Source organism: Mugil cephalus, chromosome 10 (genome assembly GCF_022458985.1).
Source record: "Mugil cephalus isolate CIBA_MC_2020 chromosome 10, CIBA_Mcephalus_1.1, whole genome shotgun sequence".
Classification (NCBI taxonomy): domain Eukaryota; kingdom Metazoa; phylum Chordata; class Actinopteri; order Mugiliformes; family Mugilidae; genus Mugil; species Mugil cephalus.
The window spans coordinates 5,690,539-5,714,341 of NC_061779.1; the positions used below are offsets into that span (position 1 = coordinate 5,690,539).

The window sequence follows — 23,803 nt, forward strand, 5'->3', positions numbered from 1 at the left end:
TGGCAAAACCTTTTTACAGACAATTAGACGGAGCATCAGGGACTCGATGTAGAAACAGGGGAGCGAAGGCATCGTGCTAATATGAAACGGATCAAAATGAAAAACACGATGATGATTGTTTTCTGCATCTGAAAAGTACAATTCGGGGAGTGCAATTTTAACTGCTGCTCCGAGCTATGTGTTACTTAACGGAAGAAATTTCTCAAACAGCCCCACTATTGCCGCTGGAGGAGGCACCAGAAGCGGCATATCTCACTTAAGTGAAAACAAACAAGAGAAATAATTAGCATTTATGCAAAGAGCTTTCCTTTACGGCGCTCGATAGTCAACTTTTATCTCCGCTGTAAATCTGCTCTTACCACAAAGGGTCTGTCCTATTTTGTGTAGCACGCCCACACCACATCACAAACGCATGCAAAGTACACGCCGGCTACTTTGTTCCTTTTGTAGCCGTATTACGAGGTGGGCGGCAAGCTTCCCTCTCCCTCCTGTTTCCTGGATCCCCTTTGAGAAAACTAAGTAGCGAGGCTCAAAACCAAGTGTCTGCAACTTTCTTAAAAGGAAAATGACTCACATTTCAAAGTAATCCTTTGTTTTTTAACAAACACTGAATGGATGGCTCCTCAAAGAGGCTTACGTCAAAGACTTTAAAAGCCTGCGCTGCTTTTTATTGTATTATCTGTGGCCCTGGATCACTTCTAATGAGACAGTCCGACGGTCAGGCATACACGACCGGGGTCCTCTGTGTCCTCTTCCAGCTAAGGGCAAGCCCTCACTTACACACACATACACACACACACACAGATATGTTGACTGGACGCTGATGCCAACTATTGCAACTCAGAGTGGTCCCCGAGGATGCAGATCTGCAGTCCGGTGGAATGAGCAATATTGCAGCAACCTCTCTCTAACATTGGGGTCAGAGTGTGCGCCTCATGATGCTGAAGTTTCCGCAACTTAAGCAAAAATCTGGACAAATCACCTTCTCTGTCTTTAGAGTTATTCCATTTATAAAAGCACAACAGGGCAGTTTTGCTTCAAATTGCGTTTCGTTTTTTTTTTTCGCTGGCTTCAGAGTGGACGTGTGCGTGTTTGTGGGTGCGCTGTCTCATTTGTTGACTGATTTGTTTGGACCTTCTCTGGCTTGGGAGATAAACGCGCTGAAACCAGATATGAATATTCCTATAATGGCTTTTTAATGTCTTTATAATTTGCCCTTTAAAGAGCTCTAATGGACTGTCCCCGTGTTTGCACGGAGAGGAGGAGAAACACTGGATCCGACTCATTTAGCTGTTACCTTTGAGCCCGCACCAAAGCGGAGTGTTACAGTGTTTTTCCCAACTTCGACTCAAACAAACTAAAGACACTCTTATTTTACCCTGAAAGAAGTTCTCATGGTTTCAGCTTTAAATCTGTGCGTTTATGCAGAGTGAAAAGTCCCTGCTGATTACCAGGCTCCCGTTATCATAGCGGGACTTTTACATTATTCTGAGAATATGGAGGATACAGCTGGGTATTACACAGCGGTATGAAAATGAAATGCCACAGTGTGCACATTAGTGGTTCATTCTTTTCTTAGTATGGACAATGTTATTGTTGCTTGGATTTATTGGTAAATACAAGTCCTTCAACGCCAAGCTATTCATATATTTTTTTAAGAATGGTATTCAAGATATTTGTCGACCGTTGATTATTGCAAAACCTACAGATGGCACCTACAGCACAACCTCTTGCACCTGCATCAACATTATATTAACTACCTAAAATGACAGAAACCATCCTGGAAAACGATTATTGGATGTGTATTGTAGTTCAGCCCAAGCCCCATCCACTAACATGGAAACATGGAGTGGGTGGAGCTTATGGCCTATACTGCAGCCAGTCACCAGGGGGCGCTCTGCTTGCTTTGGCTTCACTTTTGAGGAGCAGTTCTCCTTTTCTTTTTCTTTTTTTTTTGTCTTCTTTATGGATTTTTTGTTTGCTTTTTAACACTTCATATCTTGGGATATTCAGTTTCATTTATATAGTGTCTTCTACGACAAAAATACGAGCACAAGCACACGTTAGTTAGCTGCTATTACGATTTAAAATGAAAGATGGATCATAAGCAGGTTAGAGAATGATACATCCAGGGAGGAGTGGATAACTGCAGGTCATGATGAGATGAGGTTAATGAGACCAGGACCACAATGAATAGCATAGAGCTCCACAGGTCAGAACCACACAACTCCAATATCTGGGTTTTCATGTAAAACCATAATTTTGATATTTGGTGAAGGAAAATGTTCTCAAAAATATTGCGGGGATCTTTTGTACCATGGTTTCAATTATTAACAGCATTTGGTAACTGTACACAATATAGGGTCTATTTATGTGCGACCTATTTATAATTATGGATATTTTGAAGGACAGTTAAGGACACAACAGTGCAACACGTAACAACAGACAGATAGATACTATACTATACTATACTATACTATACTATACTACAATCAATATACTATATATACAGCATTTACAAGAATTGTGGAAGAAGTGAATTGAAACTGCCATAAAATGAAATGGATTTAGTCTTTGTCTGACTCTCTTGGAGAAGGAGCTCTGTTGTCTGTCTATCATCTGGTGGAGAGGGTGTTCAGGGTTATCCATGATTGATAAGTTTGTTTAGTGTCCTCCTCTCCACCACCACCACCACCTCCTTTCCTGTCTGCAGCCAGCCTTCCTGGTCGGTTCATTCAGTCTGTTGCTGTTCCCCCAGCAGACCACAGCAGAGAAAAGGGTTCTGGACCCAACATACATGTAGGGGATCTCCAGCATGTTACTACACACAGTGAAGGACCACAGCTTCCTCGGGAAATGTGTGAGAGGAGATAACAAGATTCTGCTGCAGCTCTTCTTGTACACAAGCTGTGCTGTGAATCCTCCAGTTCCGGTCTGTTGTGGATGGTATCTGTACTCCTCCACCACCTCCACATCATCCCTACCTAGGAGGCTGAAGGGCAGAGGAGCTGCTCCTTTCCTCCTGAAGTCAATCACCATCTCTTTCGTCAGTCCACAAATCTGTCCACCAGTCCTTTATACTCCTCCTCCTCCTGTCCACCACTTATTCACCCTACAACTGCAGAGTCATCAGAAAATTTCTGCATGTGACATGACTCAGAGTTGTGCTGAAATTCAGTGGTGTACAAGGTGAACAGAAACGTAAAAAGCACAGTTCCCTGTGGGAAAAACTAAAAAAAAAAAAAAAAAACATGCAAAAGAGCACAAGGTGTTGACCTGGCCTCCGTGTTCACTAGATCCCAAAACTGATCGAGTTTCTGTGGGATGAGCCACAGAGGCCCACCCACTGCACCGAAAGGTCTCCACTAACAACATCCGTTTCCCAGACACCACAGGGACCACCCTCTGAAGGCCCATGTCCGTTCTCTGATGAGTCACAACTGTTTTGCAGGCGCAATAATAGGAAGGTGTTCCTAATGTTATGCCTGATCGGTGGAAGCTTTCCGTTCCCCCGTCCCAGAATGGCGATGATGAAATAGTGAAGTAACACAGAGACCACAGTGTGTGTGTCTGATCGGTGGCAAGTGGAGGAGTGAGACATGTGGTGGTTAATAACCTGAGAACAAGGCTCTGTTATTATGAATCACGTGGATCCTGCGTGTGACTGTTTGCATTAGTTTGTACACGCGTGTAAAAGGGGAGCTTGTACCGCAACATGATGACCGTGTCGTTATTAACGGTGCATCATAACCAAACAAGCCTTGCCTCTTTTGTGACAGTAAAATATATGTGCTGGCTAACAGTAGTAATCACAGGCAGGGAAAGAGTGTGTGAGTGAGTGAGAGAAAAGGAAAGGTGCGAGCAGAGGTTGATTGCGAAGCCATTTCCCAAGGCTTTGTCGCGCTCTGTTAGCTGAAGAGCTCCATTTCAAAGACAATTTGTCTACTGCTGAGCACTTTGGCGAACAGTGGCCTCGCGCTGAAAAAGTCTCGAGTCTTTGTGTGTCCGCGCGTGTATGTGTTTGATCAACTTGAATCAGTCCGTGGGCTTCTAGTGCATGCATGATGACGTTTCACAGGCCAAGACCTCATGTACCGGCGGCGTGCACGCCGATGTGTGCATGCTGAAAAAATAGTGCAGCTTAGCCCTTAAATCAGTCGTTCGGGACGTACGCGCAGACGCTGGGCCCTTCCAATCAGCGTCTCGGAGCCATCAGAGGCCCACTGAGTGGCCACATTAGCAAGGTCGCGATCCGCTCTCCGGCTCGTTTTCAAGGTGATGCCGGCTTGGCGGCTCGCCCGCAAGATTTTTGGAGAGGTCCTCCATCATCTTCAGACCTCTGCTCCGCGAGAGGTGCTGCTGATGCGGTTGCAAGTGAAGCCCTATGCAAAAGAAACAACCTTGGGCACATTCCCACCGCACTCTCGCTTGGCGTTAGCTCCGCTACACCCGCTGCAGACTGCACTGGATGACTGAACAAACCTGAGAACAGCTTCAGATTAAAAAGTCGGGTGTTTGGCCGTAACATTATGACCTTCTCTGCTGTTCTTAGCAGCGTAGCCGGTGTTAACCTGACATGTGCAAGAACCTAATCAAGCTAGAGTTTACTACGTTGTTTTTGTGACTGTAGCTTTTCTTCGTCACTTGTTTAGACTGCATCCTTTTATTCTCATATTATGCTATTGCAGCAGTTATTTGCAGAATAAAATTTTGTATTTTTGTGCTTTCATTTCTTGTGCTGCAGTGCTTAATCACGGAACAGTCCACTCTTTTTCTTCTACCTCCCTTCTCTGTAATATCATTTTCAGGTGTGTGTTTTTGTCTTATCAATCATAACATCACATACTGGTGATTTGTCACACTGTCATCATCAATATATTTTTTTTTGAGCAACCATACATATCCACTGAGGGAAATAGATTTTTTTTCCGGAATGAAAAGCGGAGTCCAGCGTACACCGCACGGAACAAATACGAAGTGTCGTACCGCGGTCTGTCAGCTAGTGTTTATCGCCGAAGAATACGTGAACGACAACTTCATTTCATTATTTACTTATAGCGCGACAGAATCGATGCTCGGCTCTGCTTGCACGCTCATGCCTATTTTTACCTTCCTCCAGGTACGCTGTTCTGCGAGACCCGGCAGGCTGGCTGAGTGTGAACCCAGTCAGAGGAACTGTCAACACCTCAGCCTCGCTGGACCGCGAGTCCCCTTATGTCCATGACAACAAGTACACAGCTGTCTTCATCGCCACAGATAACGGTGAGTCGTAGCCGTACGAACACGATGCAAGGTTATTAGATATTAATGGCGTACTTAAATGATTGGCACTACACGACTGCTTTGTTTTGTTTTAGTATTTTTAACTGATGCTTGGGATTTTTATGAAGTGATCATTTGATGCACGAAACACTAAACACAAAACACTAACAAAGCTTCAGTACTCAGACTGTTTAAAAAGCAGTGGCAGATAAGTTAGAGGAATGAAACTTGGCCCTATACATCCGGAGCACATATGGAGGAGAGTCACCTGGCCACAAAGAACAGTCATTATCCCATGGTGACAATGGGATGGCCTTAACTGGCTCCTCTGCTATCGGACCATATGGTAGCTAGTTGGCGGTGTCAGTGGGGCTGCTACTCTGAGACTTTTCAGAGGCACAGATGAAAGTGCTGAGAGCCCCAGAGCATCTCTCCTTTTTTTTTTTCCTCCTTCCACTCTCTTTGCTTCTCGCTCTGTCTCATCATCTCCCTACGTCTCTCTGTCTCTTTGTCCCCTTCTCTAAGTCTCCCTCCCTCCCCATATCAATCCATCTGGTCTCCTGCGCTCAAGAGATTCTGACAGATCCATTAGAGGAACTGAGGGATTCTATTAGTAGGCAGCAGAATAGCACTGTTGTGCCGGGGAATTCAGGGAGCCTTAGAAAGATGAGCGCTGAAAGAGGAGTAATGATCGGGCAGGAGGAGGAGGTGGGAGGAGGTGGAAGGGTCAAGGGAAGAGGAGAAAGGAAGGGACATGAGAGGAGATAACAAGAAAAAGATATAGAGTTGGGGAAGTGGCTGATGAATAGGTGGAGAAGAAGAGGAGCGGTGGGTGGACAAAGCTGGAAGACAGAGTAAGATTTGTGTTGGAGCCAGAGCCAAAGGTTGGATAAGAAGATACTGATGGATAATATTGTACGGTTTCAAAGATATCAGGACTCAAAATGATTAAATGGCTTTAAAGAAGTTTAATTCAAGATCGTTGTGCCTCCTGTTCATTTTTTTTTATTTTTTTTTATGCTTACCTGCATTGAAAACAGAAAACCACAAGTTAGTTTTGGTATCTCTTCTCAGAGTCTGATGTATTCTCTCTCTGTAACTCTGCAGCTTTTTGGCGCCAACAGATCTTTGTCTAAGACAGTGAACATCACAATAGAAGTACTAGGAAGTATTGGAAGTCAAGATCCAAGATGCCTGGTCAGATTTGTTAGTGAAGTTTATTTATTATCTATTTACAATTCCAGTAACAGATCAGGCATAACATTATGACTGCTTTCCTAATGTTGTGCCTCCAAAACATTTGTGGTTCATCAGAGAATGTGCTCGGGGCCTTCTGAGGGTGTTCTGCAGTGTCTGGCAACAGACAGTTAATGGGGGACCTAGTGAGGGGCTTTGGGTCTCTTTTTGTCTCTGTACACCACCACACTGTACCTGAAATAAAACAAACAAGATGTGCTTTAAGTGCAGACTTTCAGCTTTGATTGCAGCACTTCAAACAGTTCGTATATGTGCCTCTCACTTTTTAAGGGACCAAAAATAATGGGACAATTAAATGCTCAGCTGTTGCATGGCCAGGTGTGTGTTGTTCCATCAGTATCCCGCTTAGCAGATGAGCATCCACACGAATGTCAGGTCAAAAAGTTTCCCAGCAGAACACCAAATCGTCACGAGATGTGATATTTTACCTGTCAGGGGTCATAATGTTGTGGCTGATCGATGTATGTCAGGTAGTTAAGTTAAACCTTCAATGTGTCGTTGGTGCGAGATGAAAAGTTGGCGCATTGCATGCTTTTGGATTCCTCCTTTGAGAACCGTGAATGTCACAACATTTATGACCATCCATCCAATACTGTAGTTCTTGAGGTATTTCGGTCAGAACCGTCACTGCGGACAGAATAACCAACCATCCCTTGAGCAAAAACATAAAATAAAACTGTCATCGTCTGAATAAAATAAAACCATAATCTGTCTCAGACAGATGTAAGAGGTGAGATAAATTAGAGGCACTTGTGTCTGTGCTGCTCCTATTCTGGCTGCACCGATATGGGTGAGGAGAACGATAAAGCACCAGCACACAGTCCTTTACCAGCTCGCTGTGTCGATGCTCCAGCGTGTGCATGTGGCTGAAATATGAGCAGAATACTGATGCGTGCTTGACCCCTGCCTCGGCTCTTCCTTCGCACGCTGTGTCATTGACAGGACAAATTTGCTCCTTCCCCGCAGCGATCTGTGCAATGATTGTATGACAACCAGCCTATGTAGACTACCAACAGGATATCGATTACCTTACCTTACGTCTTCATCCTTATATTTATGTGAAGACCTCCACTGAATACCACCCCGCGCTGGAGAGGAGGGCGAGAGAGCAAAGACAGTAGAGCTGGAAGAAAGTAAAGACAGTACCTCTACAGAGAGTACAAGACAATTGGGAAAAGCATATTTCGCAAAAAGGAGGAAAAATCTATTTGTAAGGAGCTGGCGGTCACTCTTAACACAAAACACTGAAACCTAATAACCACCAAGACATCTCTCAAATTTAAAATAACTCTATGCTGCCTCTTGCCTGAAGTTTAGGTTTGTGCCACTGAGTCGATTTAAAGTGCCTTGTTTAAAGTCTTAAATTAGCCGGTCCCATGGCTAGTTTAAGCCGATCCGACCTTGTGCGTTAGCTCGAAAATCGGAAGTGTACTCTCGTTAAGTCTTTTGCATGGCTGGCAACAGATTGACCGTATAGCTCCTGGTTAACAGCATGAGAGCAGGTCAGCTTGAGAAGCCCTCTGGGCAGCGACAGATGGCGAACGATAGGGCGAAGCGTACTTCAGGGGAACGGGTTGAAGCTCAGATCAAGGAAGAAAGAGCGGCGCAACCTGTGGACAGAAATAGAACAGAGAGGAGAGGGACGCGGGAGAAAAATATATGATAATGTTGATGTCCAGGTCAGAGGTTGTCAGCTGTAGAATTAGCCGCCGTGAGGATATAGTCTGGAGGCTACGCTCTGTTGCCATAGTAATCTATTGCGCTTGCAGGCTTGGTAGATAGAGCCATTTGGGAGTCCCCGATGCTTGAAGTAGTAAATTCATGCATATGTAACAGTCGGTGCATGTGCATGTACACATACGTTTATTTACATGAACTATTTACATGAACTCCATCGCTGCATCTGCATTTGTGCAAATTGTGTCCCTCTTCCTCTCATGCTTTTTTTCTGGATTAATGACTGAACAGCCACAAATGATTTTTTTCCCGACAGAGCAGCACATGGCAGGATGGAGCAGCACAGCGCTTTTTTGAGGGGATATTGTTCCAACATGAGCAGAGGGAAGCCAGGTGTTCCGTCATCTGTCCCCCTTCCTTCACATTACTTTCTGTGTGGAGCGCTGGTGGATCCATATGTTAGCGTGTGGGCAGACTACATTTGTGGGGTTCATCCTGGTTTCTGATGCCTTTGTACTGGTACATGCGGAGGCTCTCTGGCCTTTCCCCCCGTGTATCCACTCACCGCTGCTGTGTTGTGGTTCCGTGTTTTCTCCTGCTCCTCATTTGAATGTTAAACCGCCTCCTGGTGGGAGCCATTTGTCATCGGGAGGCATGAATACATTATCAAAGCTCGAGTCGTCTGAGACACGGCGGCGCGCGCACGCAGCCATCAGTGTCTGCCGCCACCAAACCTGCTATTAAAAACTCTTAAGTTATGCACGAAAGAGCCGAGCGCTGTTTGCTTTGAACGCGCGGACGCATAGCGGAGAGACCTCCATTTAGACTCGGAAATGAGGGTGCCCGTGTCTATCTGTATCACAGTGGGACAACCTTCACGTAGTCAAAGGGGTTTTTGTTAATTACAGGAATATTAAGGATTATGCACACATACACACAATTAGACTGAGCAGTGCGATAAGTCTCAGCGTTCATCACATCCCCTCCGGTTTAAATCAAAAGCAGTACGCGAAGGTAGGGAGGGGAGGCTGAATTCTAATGGGCCACAGAACAAAACTCTTTGTTGCTCGGATGGATGTGAAATTAAATAGTGTGTACTTATAAGGACACTATGTGTGTACCTCTCTTTGACAAGTCCACATAATAGGTTCATCATCCCTCAGAAGGGAGAAAAAGACTGGCAGCGGTAGCTTGGCAGTCGGCAGAAGTGATACCTTCAATGCGAGCGCAGGCACCACCCCCGTGTGTCTCTACATGTGTCCATTTTTGTGTGCGATGTCTGCCGGCCGTGCTGCCTCATTGCCGTACTAAGTGCTGGGAACCAGTGTGCAGCTCATTGTCGTAATGGGCTGAGTAATTTTCCCCGTTTCAAGCCGGCCCAGATACAGTGGTTTCGCTGCTAAGCGCCTGTCATGTCACAAAGCGCGCTGTGAGGCCGTCTGGCAGCCTAAATGCAGATAGATAGGCTTGTGTTGTGTGTTTAGCCAGCTATGATCAGGCTGCCTCAAACTATGGCTGGGAAATGATAAAGCATGATGAGGTGGTGTGTCAGCCAGTGCACTGGGCCTGAAAGCCCAAGGATAGGGTGAGTCGGTTGGAACAGAATCGAATAAAGTTAGAAAGAGTGGTCTTATACGTGTGTGCGGATGATGGAAAGCATTGCGGTTTGGCTCTCTGGCTTCAGGGCTTTAACGTATAATGAAACGCCACTAAACCGTGATTTAGTTATTGATGAAGTCATGTTTGATTTATACGGGATTTGGGAACGAGACGCTCGCAGACACCAGATGGACACCGTTAATGCTACCGAAATCAACTACCTGTTAACAACTTTTGCAGAACACTGTTATACCGCGGCCACATAGAGCGGGAGCGAAAGAGCAGATTCGTCTAATAGACTCGTAAATATAGTAACTCAGTGTCAAGGAGACAAGAAAAGAGAAACATGGGGGGAAATGAGAAAAGCTCAAGGGACAAGGTACAAAGAAAAAGTGAAAGGTGAAAATTAAAACCATGACAGGACAAAGAAATTAATGTTTTTTCAAAGAATAATGAGCGAAAAAGAAAGTCGGAGGCTTTGTGACGGAGCTTTTCACCAGTTTTATTTATTTATTCTGGTGCCCTATCCCCGTTAAGGTTGCTCACTCAATCTATACATCTGTCTGTTGTCAGTCCCTTTATGAAGACAGCCACAGAGTCAAGCAGGTTAACTACCTTACTGAAATGTGTTCTTGCCCAGCCAATCAATTATGACCCTCTGTAACAGTGGGCAAAGGTGATGCCAGGTTGGGGGAAGTGTGCAGGGCAGGGAATCAAGACATCGTGACCCAGGGTAATGGCAGTGTAATGGATATGTTCCGAAAAGCGCCAGAGATCACAGCTCAATGCTGTCTTGCCTTTTGTTGCCTCTCCTGTCTTACCCAACTGGCTCATTAACCCCAAGTACTCACACTGTCTTTCTCACTTTGGCACCACCTTGCCAGCCTCTCTCTTCCTGTCCCTCTCTGGCTGCTTCTGTCTTTCATTTGTGGCTTGTAGCAGAAATCTCTAGAGGCACTTCCTTGTAAATGGGCTCGCGTTGTGGCTGATTAAAGAATACCTTTGTTCTGCTTTGCCAGGGAAGAAACTTCTTACTTAGTTGTTGGCTGCTATCAGGCCAAGATTTTCTTGTGTCCTTGGCATACTGATTAATCCGCAGATCAGAAGTTATCGGTGCGCGAGCCACACCAATGGCCTGTTCAGACCTTGTGTTAAGATCCGATCTAGGCCAACGGATTGCAAGTGACTATTCATTATCACACAGGGTAAGATGTGGCAATCCCTTGCGCCAAAAGAAGGTTCAACAGTGAGTTCCAGCGTCCTGGAGACAACCCCCCTTCATGCTACCACCACACAACCTTGTGACTATTAACCACCAAGAAATTAGTTTCACCCTTTTAGTTTAGTTTAGTTAGTATTTAGTTTACTGCTATTCAATAAATTGTGCCAGTCGGGTGTCTAAGCTGCCTCCCTAAGGGGTGGGATGAGGATGCACACCCTGGGATACAGACCCTGGTTCGGGTAGAGGATGGGGATTAGGAAACGGGACTCAACCACGACTAGCACACCCACACAAAACAAAATTAATCTACTGAACAGTCTTGCGGTTCCCCTCGCACATACAGACTGAACCAAAACCAAAAACAACAACATCCCAATTGTGACTCTGACCCAACCACATACCAACTACTAAAACTTACCTTTGCTTTGCTTTGCTTCAGCTAGTCATACCTTTACCTTTGCATGCTCCCCAGCTAGTGTGTTTCCTCCTTAGCCACAGCTTTGGGTCCATGTGTTCAGACCTATAATTAGCATATGTCTCCAAATGCATCTCTAGATCCCATCTCAGTTTTAGATTCTGTATGCAAATTAACCCCGACATTACGTGGAGGGCAGCAGAATATTCTAACGTTTGTTTGTAATGGATCTAGAACGGTTGTTCACAAATGTCTTTAATAATCTTAATGCCAGATATGAACAGGCCCTAAGACAAACATGCCTCAATCCACTCATCAAGAGATCCTCTCTGTAAGTGCAGTGATTCCTCGTTACTTAATTTATAAAACCCTGAAACTAATGGTTTTATTAAGTATATTTGATGTGATTCAAATTTAAAAAAAAAATAAATCCGCCCTTCCTCACCCCTGCACAGCTCTGTCAGGATCTTTGGTGTAGCTTTTAATGACGTGCATCCAAATGGAATGAAAGGAGTGGGTGGAGGAGATGAAGAGGGATAATGATAATAATGAAAGATGATGAAGTCAGATGATGGAATCAGGCAAACATGGCTGATGGAGAGTGTCTTTCAGTTTATCGAGAAAGCATGTCATTAGACCAACGTAGAAAATCCGTCAGAGGCTCAGTTCCCAATGAAGTGTTGAAGGCGCCATATGTGTGTGTCGGTGAGTGTTTATCCGTCTCAGCTAGGTGGAGTGTGCTGTGCAGGGGTCGGAGGGTGTTTTAATTACACAGCCTCACAGCTTCTAAGGCCAGCTCAATTAACACCTTTCGGCGTGAATCCGCAGGAAACTTCTCAGTTACGTGAGAAGTCATTGTATGCGAACAGTACGTCAGAGCTGCCACTGATATAGACACTTTTATCTTTTCTTATTTATCCCATAGGAAATTTGGTACCAACTTTTTTATGTGATGGTTCTTACACTCCGGTCGGGTTTGCCTGAGAGTTTAGGAGATAAATTTTAACAGAGAGTTAGGTGGGTTATAACAAAATCATTGCATCATTTTTATGCATCCAGATATATCGTGTGAATAATGAAATTTGACACACAGCCTTTGTGTTTAACTATATTATGCCCATACTGGGATCAGGCCATCAAATATAAATGAGTTGGCTAACAATTAACTGCAGTTTAATTGCAGCTATCTCAGGGCTAACACACAGAGACAGGCATTTACACTCACACCTACATCCAAGAGTCATTTACTGGACGTATAGAAGAGAATCCGTAACAAAAGTATCAAACTCATCAAGATAGTATCAATCCGACACCAATGGCTATCCTTGGTATTGATACTATCGATATTTAGATCGATACGCCCAGCCATGCCACGCAGACGCATGCAGAGTCCACACAGAAAGGCCCCACTCAGTGGATTCAAACTCAGAAATGCGGTTAACATCTAAGCAGTAGTGCAGAAGCAAACATAGAGTATGTGCGTATGTGCAGATATAGAAATTAATTTAAAACAGAACCGTGTTCCAGCGTACACAACGTCTATTACAGCAGAATATGTTCAGTGTAGAGCTGAGTTTGAAAAAACAAAAAAAACGATGGCAATTACAGCAAACATGTGGCCAGTGTCACTGAGATCTCAATCATCTTTGTGTTCCGTAGATGATTTAATCACAACTTGCAAAGGAAAGTTTACTAGTAACTGCTGCTAGTTGTAGTTTGTATTGCAGGATTTACTTTACTCTCTATATTAGCTGGAAAGGTCAGAGTTTTATTGTGCACAACACCATTTACATGCTGGAAATCAAGAATCTGGTTATGAGTCCAAGTATAAATGAGGTGAGTTGATGATGTGACAACAAATAGGCAGGTAAAAGAATGTTTTGGAGGTTTTTGCAAATGGTTATCATCATTTAGCGTTACCAATACTAAGGCAATACAAGACAATGACATACTATTGATGCTAGGTATGAAGAAAACTATATAAATCAGAGAAGTCGGTTTTATAATTTCAGGAAGATGCTGAGAATTTCATGAGTTTAACAACCTGATTAGTTAATTATTTTTTTTATTTTTTATTTTTCACTTAGAGGTGTCATTTTGGGCTTGTCTTGTCTTTTTTTGTGGGTGCTGATCAAAACAAGGAACCTCCCAAAGAGGGCAATTTTGGTGTTTAATTAGCACAAAAAGAGCTTTCAGTGTAAGCCCACTCTAAGCTGTATCAATACCCTCCTTCTCCAATCACTCGGTATAATAGCCAGCAACTGATAACCCAAACTCTATTCTGAAAGTAATTTGCCAGACTAGCAGTGATGCACCTGTCCCCAGCACCGCTTCCCTCCCTGAAGTCATCTCTCTTAATGACTTGTGCCTATTGTAATTGGTTCTGGCTGGTTTCATTTACAGTTTTGATCAGCCAATCAGATTAGCAGGGTATGATGTGATAGTGTTTGCCGAAGCCCTGAGGAGCCTGATGAGTGATGGGACAGAATGAAGTGGGTTATCTGAAGGGAGTTTTAACAAGGTCTGGGACTTGAACGGTGGCAAGTCGGAGAGAGAGAGAGATAGACCTGGAAAAGATACAACAGATGTGAATACTCTTCACCTTCTCAGTGAGAATGCAGTACACTGACTCAAACATTTAAATGCAGTCCAAAGTACGTAGTACATATTACTTTTATAACGTGGAAGAGTAACTTATGTTGGACTATATGACTTACTCCGCCAACTGGAAGAGAAAAGGAAAACGCACTGATCAAGCATAACATTATGACCACTTTCTTAATGTTTTGTGTGTCTCCCTTGTGCCTATAAAACAGTAGTGACTCATCAGAGAATGGACATGGGCCTTCTGAGGGTGTCCAGTGGTTTCTGGAAAACAGTTTGGGAACTAGTGACTTTGGAGGCCAGGTCAACACCTTGTGCTGTGTTTCATGTTTTTTTTTTTTGTTTGTTTGTTTGTTTGTTTGTTTTTAGTTGTTGCTAAATCTTATTTTTGTGTGTGTCAGGCTGCATCCTGCTGAGGGTGGCTGCTGGCATCAAGGGGTGTCATTGCTATGGGGTTTGCAGCTACTTGGTCTGGTCTAGGTTTCCCAGCAGAACATTGGATTGTGGCGAGATGGTCATTGTCATTCACTTCTCCTGTCAGTGGTTTTAATGTTGTGGCTGGTCGGCGCAGGAAGTAAGCCATTGGTGTAATAACAGCTGAGTGAACAAAGTTCAGTGTCTTGCTCCATGACTTTAAGCATGTTTCGTTGGGATTGAACCGCTCACCCTCCTGTTCGAGGACAACCAGCTCTACATAAGCCGAACCGAACCAATCTACATGGGTGTGGAACCTTGTAAGTACATTTTCTACCTCATAGCATACAGCCATCAACATAATGCTGCCGTGGTGCGGCTGGATGTATCTGAAATGGATTCCTGTTCTATCTTGAACATGGCTCGTAACCAGTCTCATTCGATGAAGAAGAAAAAAAAAAAAACAGGAGAATTCAGCAGCGCAGTGTGTGAATTATAGCTCAGCTCAGGTGGTAATAAAGAGTTAGGTTTTTTTTCCCCCTATTTTGCTGGAAGACACGGTAAAGTGATGGGGAAAAGATTTAACTAGATTTAGGTGGAATTTCTCGGCACAGTAGACACTTCATATAATCATAATTTTCAATATCTGCCTAGCCCCGCTCCTCATCGCCTCCCTTTCTCATTTCAGATTTTACCATCATTTATCTTTTCTCATTCCCCTCTATTACCTTGCTGTAGTCCACCTGTGAATTAGTCCTCCTGACTGTTTAGCTCCGGCGTGATGTATTGTGACATTTTCCTACGAGTCATTCCTCATGCGGCAGCCCCGCTCGCGGCTTCCTCCGGTCCCCCGTTTGTTGTTATTTCATTTCCTTCATCATCTGCTTTTACGTGGCTGAGGAAAATAATAATCGTAATAACAATGCTGAATATTTTTAGCCGAGGGCACCATCCGCTGCTTGTTTGTACCTAAGCCACCCTGGCATGTAATGGTTATTCTAATGAGAAAAAAAGAAACTCAGCCAGATAGGAATACTCTTGTTTCAGCTCTGTCCTTGACAAACAAGTGGAAACATTTTCATCCCCTGAACCCACTGGTGGCCGGTTTACTCGCCAGGCTTGTTTCACAGTAAGACGAACTGATCAACTGGGCGACTTTGCCAGGAAAAAAAAAAAGAAAATGGAACTGGCTGTACTTTTTTCTCCCCTTTCCGATTTGTTGCGCTCCCGCCCTCACCTCCTAACAGCACACTACAGCTCCAGCACATTTCCTCCCCAAGAGGTCAGGCCGAGCCCAAACAGATCATGGATTTTATACTCAACATACCATGCAGGGGCAGAAATTGGTACATTTCAAACTGCTGCCGGTCACAACCCCGTCTCTCATTCCTCGTCTGCATTGGGAGGGTGAAAGAGTCAGACAATAGCAAAAAAAAAAAGCGATAACAACAATAAGTGACAGTCAGACACAAAGAGAGCATTAGCCAGAAGCGAAAGTGTTGGAAGCGAAGGAGAGTTTGGGGCGGGTGGATGGAGAGATATGAAGAGATAAAGCGAAAGGGAGAGAAAGAAGGCTCAGTTCGTTGCCTGTAGCGGTGGATTAGCCTCGAGTGCCCCAGGAGTCAATCAGTCTGCTCGCTCCTCTCATCTCTGGGCAGGCGGAGAATAACCCGCCTGTCTAACTGCCAGCCGGGGGCAGGTGGAGGTGTCGAGAGCGGTGGTGGACGGTGGAGACGGAGCAAAAGAGCACGGCCTGGAGGAAGGGTTTCAGTTCAGAGTTTCTCGCGTCGTTCCTGCAGCCGTTCTACAAACGGACTGCTGTTCTGCAAAAGATAGAGCTGCTCTTACCCAATAGTAACACAGACTGGAATATTATGCAACACAAATGCAATAAATACTCAAATTAAATAATTCATTTCAGCTGATGCGTGGCATTGTGTGCTTGATGCATTGCTAAATTTCAAATTGGGCAGCAGGTTTGCAGTCTGCAGAAGTTAAAAACGGTCACTGGCGTTTCAGATATACGCCGATCAGCCACAACATTAAAACCAGCTGGGAGAAGTGAATAACATTGATCATCTCGTGACAACTCAATGTTCTGCTGGGAAACCTTTGGACCTGGCATTCGTGTGCATGTTACTTAACAATGAACCACCCACCTAGACCAGACCAGGCACCCCCACCCCATCACAATGACACTCATTGATGGCAGCAGCCAGCAGGATGCAGCCTGGCACAGGCACACACAAAAAATCATTGGAATAACATACCAATCACCCACAACATTAAAACCACTGACAGGAGATAACTTGTGACGACACAGTGTTCTCCTGGGAAACCTTTAGACCTGGCATTCACTGCTCGATAGCAGCAGTCAACCCCAGCAGGATGCAGCCTGACACACACAAAACACCAAGTGTCTGTGAGCTGATCCACAGAGGCCTCTCCTCTTAACCCATAGAGCTCAAAGGTCCCCCACTAACAATGTCCTATTGTCAGACACTACAGGACACCCTCAGAAGGCCCACGTCCATTCTCTGCTGAGTCACAACTGTTTCTGAGGCACAAACGGGACCTACACGAGATTAGGCAGGTGGTCATAATGTTATGCATGACCTGCGACATGCAGGGTTTGCTAACGTCTCTCATTTTAAGCCATGTGCGGTATTGTTAGATGTCTTGAGCAAATACTCTGGTGAGAGTTTCCTCTTTGAAATAATATCCAGAAAAGTCTGGAGGGTTGGTGGAGGAACGGCTGAGTCGAAACATTACTTTGACCATTGACTTCTGTTTTGCTTTTGTACGCGTTCTCGCTCACTATTCGGTTTAGGCACCAAAAGTGCTTGGTTTTTGGAAAAGATTGGGATTTTGGATCAAAATAGACCACAGAATAGACCTGGAAATAAACTGCAGCGATAAGAGCAGCACAGGATATTTGGCTACACTGTCTAATATTGCTGCAGGTGGGTTACTGTTGGAGTCAATTTCAAACCTTGTGCACCGAAGGGCGTATTGTGCATATCTCTCTGACACCTGTGGTTTTGACAACACAGCAGTATTTGATGCCTGGGAGCAAAGCAGACATTTTTGTATAGTTTGCAACTGAGTCAATAGTTTCTAGAAATCTACAAAGATTTCTCATACCCCTTAAATATTCAAATATTGTTTATAATGATAAATTGACATATAGTCAAGGTTTGATTACAGCATTATATGACAATATTTGTCAGGGTGTCTGTGTCAAAATTTGTAAGTAATGTAGCAGAAAAATTGCAAACTTTAACGGAACTTTTTTTTTCTTTTTCTTTTTCACAATTGATGAGCATTACCAAGACAGACATCATATTAAACTGGGCGTATTGAAAAGTGTCTGTCCATTGAATGTGATCCACTGATTAGAGTTTTTCACATGCACTGCTGCACAAGGTGTGTGCCTGAACTGGCTCCCAGGCATTGCTCTTTTTAATACTGAAGAGCCACTTTGATGGGGACAATTAAGCCCAATCTCATTCGCTAATTAGTGTAAATCCTGCTCCGAAACCAATTTATTACGATCGATCCCCACTTGTGTAGAGTTAATTTTAGCTTTGCACTGCTAAATTCTGCAGTGAAACTAATACATCGTTAATTAGGCTTGTCTCATTTGTACAAAAAACATTCACCATTTGAATAAAGAAGTTTCTAGGGGATTTGTCCCTGCAGCCTGATTAAACCTTTAACAAAGGAGGGTAGGGGGGAAAAATAAATAAAGAGATTTGCATTTAGATTCGTGACATTTTGTCCTTTTACCAGTATGCTGAAAGAACTAGATTAGATTTGACAGTACTTAAACTTTATTTGCAGGGATTACGTTATATAACACAAGGTTCTGCGTTGACCACAACTGATGTGAAATTGCATTAACCATAAAGTTTGACATTCATGGTCTACAGAACTTGAATCTTGCTGACTTTGGTTTTGCTCTGAAATTTCACACTTCCATGAGTTTAAAATCATTGCTTTTCAGGGTTCCATTTATGGCATATGCATATTAATTATTTTACACATATTTCTTTATTTTACGAGTGTTTTTTAAGTGCCACGAGCTACTGTGAGGAATATCCCTTATGCCTTGTGGAGAACTCTGAGCATAAGTCTAAGTTTGGTGACCCATTAAGTGTGCAAGTAAGTCAAAATTCCAACATAAAAGTCTGTATATAACAAATGTTACGTATATTCTAAATTTTATACTTTCCCAAGTCCCACAGAGCCACTAACATCACTTAGTCTTGATAATTACACTTAGATCTTCTGGCTGGTAAATAATTCCTTCAAGTCTCTGATAGCTGAAAAGACTGTGCGGAGATAAACAAATCTTCAATCAAGACAGACCCACTTGGGGGATGAATAATAACATACACATACAGACATACAACCCGAAAAATGGGTGAAATATGGACACAGACCTTAAACGGCATGCTACTAAGCTGCCATGTTATTTGCTGTGGCTGTTATTTCATCACACGCCAAGATGGCTTTTAAGACAGAAAATGTGCTTTAGGAATGCAGGAAAAACAAAATAATTCTGTACACACAGTACCTCATTTTAATCGTGTTTTACATTGTTGTGGCCAGTCTGTGCCCTGTGCTCCTCTTGCACTGTTAATAACGCAGGAACTCTCTCTGTACAACTCTAAAGAGAAAATGGGAAGACAATCTCCATTAGCCTAAAAAAACTAATTTCCTTAATGTGCGGCTAATACATCCAGACCCTATGCAAACCCTAAACACCATAGCCCGACGTGCATCTCCCCAGAAACTTAAAGGCTCATTTAAAGTAGACTGCTTAGGCAGTATAAAGATGGACAGTCAAACTATTCCTCAAAAGTCAAGTAATAGCAAGTAGAGCTACCCCTGGTGACTGGCTGCAGTATAAGTTGGAGTTTCGTTATAAGTTTCGTTTTAGTTTTTTGGTGCTATAGAAACAGGATGTGACATAATGGCAACTACCATGACAACTGCTCTGTAAAGCATCCCCATGGGGCTGTGAGAGTTGTAAAGAAAAATTTAAAAAACAATTTAAAAAAATAGTACAAGGCATAAACCAACATTTTTTTGTAACTAGTGGAGATAGAGCAGAGCGTAGTATTAATTGAACAAAAATGCAAGTGAGTCCTGCGGAAGTGTGGGAGGTCACGATGTCCGCTGGAGGCAAAACGGAGGGAAGCTTGAGGCGAACACTGTCACTGTTAAAGGTGAAAATGTCGTCTTGCTGTATTTTTGGCCATCAAAATTGAAAAAGCAAAAAAACTAATTTGAAGTTTTATCACATACCAGTAGTAGACAACTTTGGTTTGGCTATGGCGATCAAAAGAAAGGACTGGAGTGAGACAATCAACAACGCGCACACTTCATATCAAATAAAAATGAATATATAAATGTATCATCAGTTTCGTCCAGGAAAATGTTATGGGTTGGACTAAATTGTGACTGAAATCACGTTAAGTTAAGTACTATTTGGGGGGTTCTTGGTACAGGTTAATGCTAATACTAACCACTAGCTAACGCAAAGTTGAGTGTTTCAGGGGTGCCTAAACAGACGTTACCATCCGCAGTGGTTCCACTTACTTCTTGTAATATCTTTGCTGGAGAGGTATCAATTGATAAAGACAGACCAGACTTCGTCCCCTCTGTGTCCTCCTTTGGTCAAATTGTCCACCTAGTTAGTGAGAGTGTAGGGTTTGTTGAATGTCGTCTGATTAGACAGAGTCAACTTTTTAAAATCACGGTCTTGGGGAATGAGTGTATTAGTATATTCTCTAAAATATGCAGTTTGAGATGTTTTGCCTCCAGTTAAGCCCCGCCCCCCCAAAAAACATCACATTGTTTATGAACTGTGAAGGGGTCTATACAATCTATGGTAGACGCCATAACCTAGGCACATAACTCTCGCAGACCACAAGAGCTGTGATCGGTGCGCTTAATAGTAGCCACAAATATAAATGTCTACGTGCATAGGCTACGCCATCTACATCTAGCAGTACTTTAAATGGGCGCTTATCCTGAAAAAAAGCTCATTTTCATTTCTTCTTTAATATCACAACCTTTACTTTTTCTTCCTGTTGTGTAGCGCCTAACATTCAGAGGTGGATGTACACACAATAGAAGCAATGATTGATAATTGCCTGTCTCCCTTGGAAACTTGTGCTATGTTTAATCAGAACTTTTGTGACAGAGTGGTGTGAAGTAGAGGCCAGCAGTCAAGCTCCATTGATGCCGAGGCGAGGCAGATGATGGCGCGATGCAATGGAGATAAGGAGGAGTGGGAGAAGAAAGGGGCAGAGAAATAGAGTGATTAGGTGTGGGGAGCATTCATTTAGGAAGACAAACAGCTTCATTTAAGGTTAGCCAAGCACAGAGAGGCCCTCTCCCACTACAAATGGGTGGAAATTTGCATCTTTTCACTGACAGAGAAGCCGAGCCCTATTTTCACTCTCTTGATCTCATGTGTTGAGTGATAATAGATTATCTGGGGTCTCGCCTGATGAGCCGCGGCCTTTGATATGCTTTTGAACACTTTTTTTCTGCCTACTTTTGCTGAAGTAATTCCTCTTGATCTGCTGCTGATACTTTCACAGCAGTACTTATCTTTCGCTATAGAAGGCCTGTTTACTGTTTTGTTCCTTGGACACCCTTGACAGCAAACAGCAACAAAAAAAAAAGAATAAGAAAGAGAAAAGAAAAAGAAACGGCGCAGCAGATAATATGGGAATTTCACGATTATTAAACAGTAGAAAATTCCAAACTCGCTGCCATTACATTTGATTCCTCCCTATCTCTCACAATCCCCTGGTGGTTTTACAGCGGGGAATGAAATTAAAGTTTGGAGCTTAGCAAGCAGATCGTGATGATTATCAGCTAAGCACTCACAGAAGCTGTAGATATTATTTCTCATAAAGGAATCTTTGGCGGAAAATGTTTTCGTTCAGGTGAATATAAGGCAGCCTGTCATCCATCATTCGTTTCTCTTGTGTCTCTAGCACCCAGCCAGTATTTTTATAGGAGTTAAAGTTTATTTACTCACTGTTATAGAGGCTACTTTTGTGCTGGTACAGTGAGAGCATCTTAGCTTTGTAACTGACCCAGTTCAGGTGGGATGACGGGAACGAAGGGAGCGAGAGTAGCCTCTTGTGTCTGTGTGGGAGGGTAGGTAGGTGTCTTTATGGGCGTATACAAAGCTGGATTACGGCCATTATCCCAGAGTATTAGCATCGACGCATGCCTTCAAGGTTTAACTACTTGACATACAGTACAGTCACACATTTTCACAAATTTCGCCTTTGGATACTTGCCTCCGACGCCGTGCCAGAAGGATTTAGCAGCCTGGGCAACAATTCACGTTTTAAGAAGGTTGTGTTTCAGTAAAAAGCCTAAGCACGAAGAAGGAAATATTTTCACTTGATATATTTTCAAATGATAATATTTAGCATAGGAAACTTTTCAAGGCAAGCAGTTCCAAAAAAAAAAAAACACTTGCGGTATGTGGGATGAGTCTAACACAGTGCATGTTTATGCCGAAGAAAACGTATACTGTAATACTAAGCTTACACCTGAAACTTGGCTCGTCGTTGAAACTGCAAAAAACTCTCCAAAGATTTGCATTTTGAATGGAGTGGTCGTTATTGCGCCCAAGATTTTGCCAAATCTATCCCCCAAAGCACACACATAAATAAGCCTTTGTCCAACCATAGAGGAGCTAACATAGCGGTCGAGCTTTCAATCCTTGCAAGTTGCAATGCCGCGCACGGAGCCGCTGTAAGAAGGATGTTCGAGAAGGTTGTGTATTTCTTTTATTTAGCCATTCCAAAACCAAAGACACAAGAGGAGAATGTGACGAATGGATTAAGCCGTGTGTTTATATGCTATAACATACGCTGCAATCCAATGTCCAGGTTGCTCACTATAAAGGTAACCAGTTGTCAGTACCAAGGCCAAACGTGGGATTGAAAAAAATACATATATCCTGGTTGACAGTAAGCACGTATGTTTGTACCTACTGTAACCACCCATAGAAGCTAATCCTGGACAGCAGTTTTAGCTCTTGCTGCTGATTATTGAATAGGAACGATTACACGGCAGAAAGTCCAGCCATTGGTCCTTTGAAAGTATTTAAACTAAGCAGCCATGCAGGTTTATTCAAAAATAAAAATACCTGTCAGTTCGATGTTCCACTGTTCCACTGGGGCCATTCTTTACAGAAATCCATCCGGCATATTTTGCAAGATTCTGGTCCCATGTTGCCCAAAAGCAGTGCTTTCCAAAAACTTGTGCCTCTAACATCAGTTTAAAGCTCCCAATAAATGACTGCAAAAAAAGAGGGCTGCAAAAAGGCTGGCCCAGTCTGCTCTGATTGCTCTGCTCCAGATGATCAGCTCTGGCTGGCAGTGCTGCTGCTACTAGAGGGATGCAGAATTAATAAATTCACTGCCAAGAGTGCAGGAAAGCTTTTGACTGGATGCAAAACACTGTGTGCAACACACCTTGAAATACCATTAGGATATGATTTTTTTCGGACTGGTTAGTTAACTGCAAGCTGGTAAAAATAAATATGCACAAAAGCTCAGCGTCCCACAGGTGTAATGCAGCCAAACATACGCCAATCAGGCATAACATTATGACCACGTGTTTAATATTGTGTAGGTCTGACCTAATCTGTCTGCAATGCAACTGCAACAGAATGGCCTCACCAGTTTCATACTTTCTCAATCATGTTTGATTAAGGTGCCTTAAAAAGTTAACTTTCACTAAATCAGCATTTCTCCGCGGGAACATTTCCTCCTCAGCCTGCAGAGCTTTCTTTAACAGCACCGTAAAAACCCAGACTGGATTTCAACCCGGCATCCCTTGACATTTATTGCACATATATCAGGACTTGTTTTTTTTCCCCCACTCTGCCCTAAATTGTCTGCGAATATTAGTATTATTTTTTTTTTTTTTCACCTAGAAGAGGTTGAGGAGACCTATTTTTCAATTACAGATCTTGTCTTTGGGTGTTAATTGCTGACTGACCTCTGGAGCTGTTATTGGATGCCATGTGGGTTTTTTAATAACCTCTAATCGCAGTGAAACAGAGAGCCATAATAGAGAAGAGCCAAGCCGCTTTTTAACCCAGCTTCCTTCAATAAGGTGTAATCTCATCCAAACACAGAAGTCGGCCGAATGCCAAGTCAAAATGCTCTTTTGCGAAACACCAGCCGCTGTGATTCATGCACTTCCGGCATCAAAATGACACATGGTTTTGTATTGTTTGGGTTAAATTAGGTCAGCTGAGCAACATGGATCTAATTAAGTTTCGTGACATTTATTTTTTTTTT

The 23,803-nt window shown here is 43.3% G+C and overlaps 1 protein-coding gene across 1 annotated transcript in view; it reads left to right on the forward strand.

The window, feature by feature from the left end:
• cdh13 (cadherin 13, H-cadherin (heart)) overlaps positions 1–23,803 on the forward strand; it is a 340,354-nt gene that overhangs the window by 299,812 nt on the left and 16,739 nt on the right. The window contains exon 12 of the mRNA XM_047596634.1: positions 5,120–5,262. Within this exon, the coding sequence (XP_047452590.1) occupies positions 5,120–5,262 (143 nt within the window). The remainder of the gene's footprint in view (positions 1–5,119; positions 5,263–23,803) is intronic.